General features: G+C 45.7%; 2 protein-coding genes and 1 long non-coding RNA gene across 4 annotated transcripts in view; 1 reads left to right on the top strand and 2 right to left on the bottom strand.

Moving 5' to 3' along the window:
- The window catches only part of CARD19 (caspase recruitment domain family member 19), a 15,886-nt gene extending 13,284 nt beyond the window's left edge, over positions 1–2,602 (bottom strand). The window contains exon 1 of one of the 2 annotated variants that reach the window (XM_031063510.1): positions 2,357–2,602. In XM_031063510.1, the coding sequence (XP_030919370.1) occupies positions 2,357–2,375 (19 nt within the window). In that variant the 5' untranslated portion in view covers positions 2,376–2,602. The remainder of the gene's footprint in view (positions 1–2,356) is intronic. The other variant, XM_005428855.3, reaches the window with a different exon arrangement.
- LOC115948757 lies at positions 33–2,084 on the top strand. The gene is made up of 2 exons (XR_004082538.1): positions 33–149; positions 1,319–2,084. It is a non-coding gene; the product is annotated as an uncharacterized LOC115948757 (long non-coding RNA).
- A 4,178-nt stretch (positions 2,603–6,780) lies between the features above and the next one.
- SUSD3 (sushi domain containing 3) overlaps positions 6,781–9,535 on the bottom strand; it is a 15,871-nt gene continuing 13,116 nt past the window's right edge. Inside the window, exons 5-6 of the mRNA XM_031063512.1 lie at positions 7,197–7,510; positions 6,781–6,805 (exon numbers count right to left, since the gene is read on the bottom strand). Of these exons, the coding sequence (XP_030919372.1) occupies positions 7,297–7,510 (214 nt within the window). The 3' untranslated portion in view covers positions 6,781–6,805; positions 7,197–7,296. The remainder of the gene's footprint in view (positions 6,806–7,196; positions 7,511–9,535) is intronic.

The following is a 9,535-nucleotide window of genomic DNA, read 5'->3' as shown; positions in this document are numbered from 1 at the left end:
GCACCGCCTCCCGGGCGCGGAGGCGGCGGGGGAAGCGCGGAGCGGGGGAAGCGGAGCGCAGGGCCGGGGGCAGCCGGGGCGGAACCGGGACAGGCCCCCCTTAGCCCCCCGTAGCCCACACCGGCGTTCCCATCGCCTTGACCTCCGAGGTAAAACATTTCTTCAAATGTCTGTGCTCACCAGCCCGTCCCGTGTAGAAGCATGAATTTACACTTGCACAGCCACAAGTTTTTAAACAATTAATGCATGATTGGTAAAGCCGCGATTTCCTTTTCCAGAAGAAATTACAGTGTCCAAAATACCATGTCTACATCTTCACCACATCCATGTAGAATTTATATTTTCCTTGTGCTGCAGCACAACGCGCATTTAAGTGCAGCTGGACACGTAAGGTACATTGGGCAGGTAGTGACTCAAGCCCAAGGAGCAGGGAGAATTTCTCTCATAGAAAAAGTTTCAGTGAAGCATGTAATTAGTTGGGATAGTTAACTTTGTGAGTGAAAAAGTACAAGCAAATCTGTGGATGTAAAACCTGCTATTTGCCCTAAATTTCATCAACAATTAATTACCTAGCAAGGAATGGAAGAGAATATGCCTTGCTAGGGATAAATGCTGCAGAGGATTGAAGCATTGTCAATTGCTGTGTCATTCATGGTGTATATCCTTGAGAAGATTAGTAGAGTATGTACATCCTGAGTTTATCCTATTTACCCTCCGGAATCCAGATCTTCCTAACAGCAAGAAAATACATTTTAAAATTATTATTAATATTATTGCACATGGAGACCTTGATCACACCTGCATTGGTGTGATTTTGGCAGTGTATTTTAGTAAAGAAACAGAAATCTTGTGAAAAGTAATTTGGAATTTTGTAATTCCTTTTGTGATATATTTTTAACATCATTTTGGATGGGGCTGAGCTACCTGGCACAGTGGAAAGTGCCCCTGCCCATGGCAGGGGTTTGGAACAAAATTATCTTTAAGGTCCCTTCCAATCCAAACCATTCTTGTGTTCTACAATTCACTTCCATATGCATATTAAAACATTACAGCAAGAGGGGTTGCCTAATACTAAGAAGCAGTGGGAGAATGCCATGCTGAGGATTTGTTTTTATGACTCCTTTATACCTCTGTGAATTCACTGCATTTTATGTTCTACTAAAGTTTCCCTGGAAACTTTTAGAAATTTTAGAAGTTTTAAATTTAAAAGCTTTTAGAACTTTTGAAACTACTAGAATCTAAACTACTAAACAGAAAACCTGATCATCTTAGTGCGATATGGACTGAAATGTCTAATATAAATCTAAATGTTTTTCAGCACACAGTGATTCAAAGCACAGTGAGTGAAGTGGAAACGAAAATCAATCCCTCAGGAATGCTGCGATGTACAGTGCCACACTGCCTGGAGATATTTTTGTCCTGCAGACTCAGATAAATACACAAGAAGCAGAGGTTAAACATATCTCCTCCTCATGCCGGTGGCACGCAAGACCTCTGCAGGAGGATCGCTGTCAGGTTCGCTTTGCACAGACAGATCCTGGCGGAGCCACACGTCCACAGCAGAGGCCGCCGCCGTGCCCTGCTCCTCGGGAGGGAAGGACCAGGCTGGGGCTGGTCCCGAACGCCCTCCCATGGTGACAGTCACAGCCCGTGACAGTCACAGCCCACAGCGGGGGGGGAAAGCCGCATCGCGAACAGCGAGGCGAGAAGCGCGCCCCTCACCCCGCTCCGGAGCGGCGGCACGCCGCGAACCCCCGCTGCCTGACAGAGCCCAGTGCCCTTCCAAAACTCTGATTCATTTCAGAGTGGCCATGCGAAGCGACCTGCACAACGTTTCTTTTCCCAGCAGACTGATTTCCTGCTTAGCTAATCTCGAAAGCCCGTACTGTTTCCCCCCGCTAAAGCGACCGATTTGTTTATTTAAGTGAGCTTACTTACTACTTACTTACTTACACCCTTGTCCTGGCAACATTTTATCATGCAGGGTTTTATCTGTTAACTGTTGGATAACAATACGCTTTGTTGTTTTCCCACCGCCAGAGGACTGAATCTCTTTAGCAACTAATTAAATCCAGATAGCGCAAGCAGTTCCTCTAACAGTCTTTCTTTGTGCTTAAGAAAATACAATCAAGTATTTCTTAAAAAGGTCAGATAAGGCACTAGGCTCCCTTCAGTAAGTTTCAGTCAATAATTTACAAAAAGAAGCTCTAAGAAGGGGGAAAAACGTGAAGGCAGTGACGGGTTGGCCACTCCCGTCAGAGCCACTGCCCCTCTGACTCTGAACTCCTGTTCCCACAGATTTGCACCTTTCAGACCCTTGTTTTGCCCAAATTCTTCGCTACAAATGTGCACTTACAGCTTCTGTAGAACATCATCCATCGGTTTCAGGGTGGGTATGTGCCGTGGCCGGCACACGTCCCACGAGGGGCGGCCGCAGTGCAATTCTCCTTGACGGGATAAGCGGAGGTCACGGGCAACTTGGAGAAGCGAAAGTAAACAGGGAGGGAGCGAGTCCAGTTGTGACAGCCGGCAGAGCTCCGCCGGGAGCGATGGGCGGCTGCTCTTCTGCGCCTGGGAGTCAGCAGCAATTTGCTGGTGATTTTAGGGGACGTGTAATTAGTTCTGAAAACCAAGATGTTTGTTTGCTCAGAGTTATGAAGGCTTTTTGTGTGTATGCTAATAATTTCTAGAGTTGCTTCGCACATAAAATGGGTTATTTTCCAATCTTATTTATATAGTCAGAGTATGATTATTTGTATGATTACTTTGTTGGCTAGAAGGAGATGAAGAAAAGAGTTATCTGACTCCAAACACAAAAGCAGAAGCTGTGCTGCAAATTCCCAGCTCTTTATTCCTAACCAGTTAAGCCAAACCCTAAAATGGGAACAGAACTGACTTGGATGAAACTTCCCCCAGAGGGTGCTGGGCACTGCCCAGGCTTCCCAGGGAATGGGCACGGCCCCGAGGCCGCTAGAGCTCCAGGAGTGTTTGAACAGCGCTCCTAGGGATGCACAGGGTGCGATTGTTGGGGTGTCTGTGAAGGGCCAGGGGTTGGACTGGATGATCCCTCGGAGTCCATTTCAGCTCAGCATATTCTATGATAGCCTGGAGCATCCACAGGTCTGGAAACCCCTGGTCAGTTTTAACTTCCTGTATATTCACCCTGTACCTGGTGAATTACACACCCCTGGTTCTGGTCTATGCTACCCTATCACTGGAAATTTTAACAGCATTAGTAAAACAAGAAGATGATGCAGATAAAGAAAAAATTGTGTATCGCATTCCTGGCACAAGGGAATAATGGGCATGTAGAATAAGTGTATACTGATCACAAATAATCCTGGTAAATACTGCACAGATTCTGGAGAATGAACAACCAGCTTCACAAACATGTTCAATACTGCACTTGGCTCCTTATCTAAAGCACAAATCAAATTGTACCCATGAAAAAAATACTCAGCTAATTATTTTTTAAAAAACCAAACAACTGAATTCTTTGAAGATAGGAAGCAAATAAAGTTGTTAGAGCATCCTCCCCTTAAAATAGGTGTGTAAATAAACAGTTGACAGATTTGGCAAACTGACATTCTGCAGAGCTGTGGGAAGGGAACAAAGCCAGTTCAGGTACACGTCCTCACATGGAATTCATCCCTGTGCCAGCTCTGGGCCTCATCTGACCCCCACAGCCAGGAATGAATGAGAGGATGGTGTGCAGCCTGTGTGAAGTAAAGCTCTGGGCATGGGTTAGTGTAGGTCCCTTAGAGTTCTTGGGTCATCCTTGATGGAGAGCTGCTGGGGTGTGATGGTCTGCTCAGATGGGTGGATGCTTTTATCTTTTGTAAAAGGGATTTTGGGGATTTTAGTTGTTGTAGTCATAGTCTTGTTTATGTTTTCCTCTTTAGCTAAATGTTTACAGAAATCCATAGGAGAGGCCTTTTTAATAAATAAAGAAAGGGGAGTTGTGGAGGCCTATGGACCTGCTAGGGGACTTCCTGCATCTATGCCCTGGAAGAATGTCCACTGGACTTCAACTTCTCCCATGGGCTCCTGTGACATGCTGTCAGTCAACCTCAGTGCCACACCCCCGTTGGCCCACTGGCTGTTCAACTGCCTGTTAACCATATATGGTCATGGTTCTAGCCGTTTGTTTGTTCTTTGTACCCTCGTTTGTCTGTACCCCTGTCTGTTTACCCTTGTGTTTCCCATTTGGTCACTGTAATCTTTTTCCCCACTCACACCGTCAGGTGATTGGTTGTTGCTGTTGGCTCTGCCCCTTTGTAACAGTATATAGTCCTGGACCCTCTACATCTCCCTGTCTTTGTCCCTGGACCCTTTCAGAGTGTAGCTGAAATAAGCTACAACTGGAAACCAATACAAAGAACCTTCCTGCCTCCGCTGTCTCACATAAGCAGCTGCTGCGCATGAGTGTGGTATTTGCTGTGTGCTTGGTGGAGCGCTCTCCTCGTGGGGACACTTCAGGAAGGCTTCAGCAACCAACCATCTGCCCATGCTGCAACAGGTTAGAGGCCACTGCAGATTCCAGCTCACAGATACAGCATAAGTCCTGTAGCAGAAATAGGAGCTTGAATCCAGCTGGAATCACTGGCCAGCAAACATTTAAGGGTTACAAGGTTTTAAATGTCTATTTTAGAGTCTCAGCTGTTTTCATCTCCTTCCCGCACAGCACTTACTTCCCTTCTGACAATAAATTATGTTTGCACGAGCAATAAAGCTAACTCCAGGGGGTGCAGCCATCAGAACTAAGCACAGTCCCAGAGGAAGCCAAGCCACAAATCTTTCACAAACAGTTTGGGTGTTGCTTCCTTATCTTGGTGTAACTTTGCTGCCTCTTGCATTAGCTGCCCAAATAAATGACAGTCATTTAGCTCTGGCACAGGCACAGTGAATTTACCTGCCTTCTGGGGTGCTTCCCATGGCTGCCAGCATCCCTGGCAGCTCAAGGGTGCACTTTTTGTCCCATCCAACATTACTCAGCTTCTCCTCATGCAGAACAGGAGCCAGGCTGTCTGCTCACACAAAGTGTTGACCCAAACATCCCAACAGGGAATTTATTCCACTTGCAGTCATATTATTGCATTTTAAAGCCAAATAATGAAATTAAAACACCAGGGAACTAAATAATGGAATTCTGTGAGCATAATCATAGAGATGGGAAGAGGAAGGAAATTCAAAAGAGCTACAGAGAGGCAGGATCAAGGATATCTTGGCCACCCTTCACATGTGTACCTTAAGCATAATATTGCCAGTAGGGCAGAACACCTCCCTCCCATGCCTGTAACTCTTTTTAATCCTAGGCTGAGCTATATCTTCTTTGTGAAGGACTTGTTTAACCATTTGTTCTACACTTCAGGGGATCAGAGAAACCCTCCCATTCTGGTACTTCTGAGGTTCTCTTCTCTCCCCTTATTAAAGTTAAATTTGCCCTTTTCCATTTTCTAAGGGCCAGACCCTCACCACCCTCTCAGACAAGAATTTCTTTCCTGTATCTCACCTAACCTTCTGGCAGTGGGGAACCATTCCCCTTTGTCCACAGTTCCTTTCCAGCTCTCCTGGAGCCCCTTTAGGCCCTGGAAGAGGCTCTGAGGTGTCTCTGGAGCCTTCTCTTCTTCAGGTGAGCACCCCCAGCTCTCCCAGCCTAGCTCCAGAGCAGACGGGCTCCAGCCCTTGGAGCAGCTCCAGATCCTCCTCTGGACTCTCTCCAGCAGCTCCATGTCCTTCCTATGCTGGGGCCCCAGAGCTGGACACAGAGCTTCGGATGAGATCCTAGCAGAGCAGAAGGACAGAACCATCTCCCTTGAACTGCTGCCCACACTGCTGGGTAGAGAAGCTGTCTGGGTCTGACAGGCAACTGAAAACTGCAGGCAGAATAGTTCACAGCATAACTATATCGTGATAAACACTAGCTAGTACTAATTGGATGAATTGAGAACTTAATTGGGTGGAGTGATGGGAAGTACATCCATTCTCCTTTTTGCAGTGCATAGTGAAAAGTGTGTTGCAGGATGCACCTTGGTATAACGTACAGTAGAACTGAGCTTATTAGAAACAAGAAAAAAGCTCTTTTGCTGCAACTTTCATCTTACTGAATTTCAAGCACATGTTTTTGATCTCTGCAGAGTATGGCCAGGATAGAAGAAGGCATTTGCCAGCAAGCTACAGTAATTTGAATTTCAAAACTGAAGCTTCAGAACTTCAGGTTGTGAGACGATACTTGATTCATACCAAGGGAAAATACCATAAAACAATTACTGCAGCCTGCTATAAGGTCATGTTTCTACCCACGAGAGAGATGTGATGATACCCATTAAACAGACAGCTGATGACAGCTTTAAGTAAGGCTTCAACTGGAAGAAAAATAACTTTAAGTAGCATATACATCTATTTGCATATAAACAGGAGAAAAAGCACTGTATCTGTTACTTAAGTATTCAAAAAGGACAAAACAAGAAAAAGCCCACCTTGTTTCCTCACATGATGTACAGATGAACAACAGGAAAAGAAGGCAGGCTTTCAAAAGCTACCTCAGTCCTTTATTTAGAGAGGCCTCATAGGGATGATGCTGCAGTGATCCTGAGCTGGCTGCTCCAGGAAGGCTGCACTGCTGTCCCCACCTGCACACCAACTGCTCTTGCACTGGGACACCAGTAGAAGCTACAGGAGGTCACTGGTGGGGGCCCCAAGGTGTGCCACAGCACGACACCACATCCCTCCATGTGCCATCTCCTCTCCCAGAGGCTGGCAGACCTGCAGATGGGCCTCTGCTGTGTCCAGTCTCACATGGTCTCTAAACATAGAGCAGATGAACTAATGACCTTTCTGATACAAAACAATGCGGCATTTAATTAAAAACAAATTTTTTTGTAGTTCTATCATGCTACTTTGTAAAAATATGGGGGACTTTTCTCTGAATCAGTGGTTTTGTAAGAATTTCAGAAAGAAGACTGGAATCTGAGGGGTGTGTAGTTATTATCAGCAACTTCATACGAGGCAAATATGCAAACTGGGTACCACCTCTCTAGCTGTGCAGAAGGGCATTATGCTTTTGCCATGGTCACACTGCACAGCACAGCACAGAGAACAGCTCTGGACTGACAGCCCCAATATTCATATCTTTATTTGTATCAGACCTTGAAGCATTTCTCTTAAATAACCATCTTGGAATATAGAAAACTTACAGTTCATATGAATAATGAACTTTCTATGTTGTCTTTAAGGCACATATTTCTATCAACATTTCATTCTGGTCCAGAGAAGCAGTTGCATTTGAGACACCAGCTATCCAGGTATCTGGCAGGTTGGTTTGTTGTAACTATCCTTATGACTGTAGACTTCAACAACACGTATGGAGTTCACCGTCTGCAGTGCAGTGTTGTGTCTCGGTACCATGTGTGCCCCAGGTGCGCCGCTGCCCTTGGCTACCTTCAGCAGGTGACTGTTGTCTTTGCAACACCCAGGAACGATGACATCCCGAGTCTGCTCTTCCTGGGACCTGTAAGCACAAAGGGAAAAGTTATCTCTGTTTCATTAATTCTGGTGAAGGTACAGAATTTGTGCATTTTATTGGCACATCAGGTGTTTCGCAAATGACTTGTGCTGTAACATGAAAAATTGCTTCTCCCAGCATCAAAACCAGTTGGCAGCAGTGGGGCAAATAATTGTGTCTCTGTAACACCTCAACAAGACCTCAAGTACCTTTTTGCTGGGTACCAACTGAGCACTGAGCACCACTGTGACCTGCCATCAGGGAACAGAAGCTACATGGGGTAATGCTGCACACCTCGCTGCCAAAAGAAAATCTTCTGAGATACTTGCTGTTGTGCACCTTTTTTTTTTCAATAGTATAAGGAACTTGGTTCCATCTTCTTGAGATGGTAGTCAAAGGTCAAAATAAAAATCAAATCAAAGCAGCACATAGACACAGACGGACTGGAAAAAAGCTTTGCCTGGGCCAGCAAAACAGCCTTTGAAAAAAAAAAGTCTTTGCAAATTGTTCTGCCAGGATTATAGCTCAAGTCTAGGCGTGCTGGTTATAGAGCAATAAATCCAGTCCACCTGGGCAGAAGTCATCCCACTCTGATGTTTTTCCCTATAAAGCTCTATGTTGTGGAACACTTCAATTACCCATAGTACACCACTCAGGAACCCACACTGGCTAAAACTGTACTTGGAGAAGAAATGCACTCCTGGCTTAGCAACCCATTCCTCCCATTTCAGGAACTATTAAGCTTTCATTGACATCTGCTGGCAGAGGGTGCCCAGAGTAGCTGTGGCTGCTCTACCCCACAAAGTGCCCAAGGACAGGTTGGATGGGGCTCGGAGCCCCCTGGTCTAGTGGAAGGTGTCCCTGCCTATGGCAAGGGGGGGAATGGGATAGTCTTTAAGGCTCCTTTCCATCCAAACCATTCCATCATTATGTGATTCTATAAGTGTAGGGTGAGACAGTAGGCATCTCTCTTCCCTGCAACAGATTAAACACTGAGGACATCAGAGGGACAGTGAAGGCAGTGGGGTTTCACCTCAGCAGAGGATGAGAAGAGCTATTAAGAGGGTTGCAGTGTCACCAAGGGACAACTGTGCATGCAGTGGGCTTTGCTCTGTGTGCATGACCTTCAGTCAGACACAGTCTTCAGTTTGCTCTCCTCTCATCCTTGGAAGCTCTGTACTTTGTCCTGAATAAGTGTGATTGTTTTTTCAAGCACTTCAACTTTCCTTAACTGCAGTTCCCAACTGGGCTACTTCAAAACACCACAGCAAGAGGATTAGAACCCTTCTCTGCACCCTTACCTGGCTATATACACCTGCCCTGGGCACTGCACAGCCAAGTGCATGATGCATTTGATAAGGACAGACTGTATCTGACAGATAAAATTTCGAACTCCCATCAGGGGAGAAGAATAGCCATCACAGCATTTGTCAATGGGATTTAGAGGATTCAAAAGAATATTTTTCTGTGTGACTTGAGAGATGCTCCTTGCTGGAGGGAAAACACTGTTAACAGGACATCCGAGACGTGTGAGAACCCAGCCACAAAACTGTCTGGTGCTGGTACTGCCTCTCAAAACAGCTTTTATACTAGATGATGGGAGGGGAGTTTTTTCTTGCTGTATGCCTAGTGGCTCTGTACAAGATCCTGGGGTAATCAGGAAAGCATTATAAAAACAATAATAGCAGCTCTATTGAAAGCACACGTTGCTGTACATGCCCCTTTTGAGCTCTTGCAATGACAATTAAGACTGAAATTCAGAAATGGGTGTAACTTAAAAGCCAGTTTATCCTACCCTTCTAACAGGGCCCCAAGGTGAAACCACAGCTCGCTTCCCCTGTCTCAGCTTTCTTTGAAACCTGCATGTTGAAAGGTACTGGGAAGATCTGAGCCTCTAAAAGGTGGTGGTGGGGAACACAGAGTACAGGAAAAATAAGAGGTAAAAAAAGAATGACTCCATGAACAGAGAAGCTCAAGGCTGGACCAGTCACGGGGAAAAGCAGGGAAAGGAAATCTGCCCCTCTCCTATGC

Source organism: Geospiza fortis, unplaced genomic scaffold (assembly GCF_000277835.1).
Source record: "Geospiza fortis unplaced genomic scaffold, GeoFor_1.0 scaffold394, whole genome shotgun sequence".
Classification (NCBI taxonomy): domain Eukaryota; kingdom Metazoa; phylum Chordata; class Aves; order Passeriformes; family Thraupidae; genus Geospiza; species Geospiza fortis.
The sequence above is the reverse complement of the archived record's forward strand: the minus strand, read 5'-3'. Positions and strand labels throughout refer to the sequence as shown.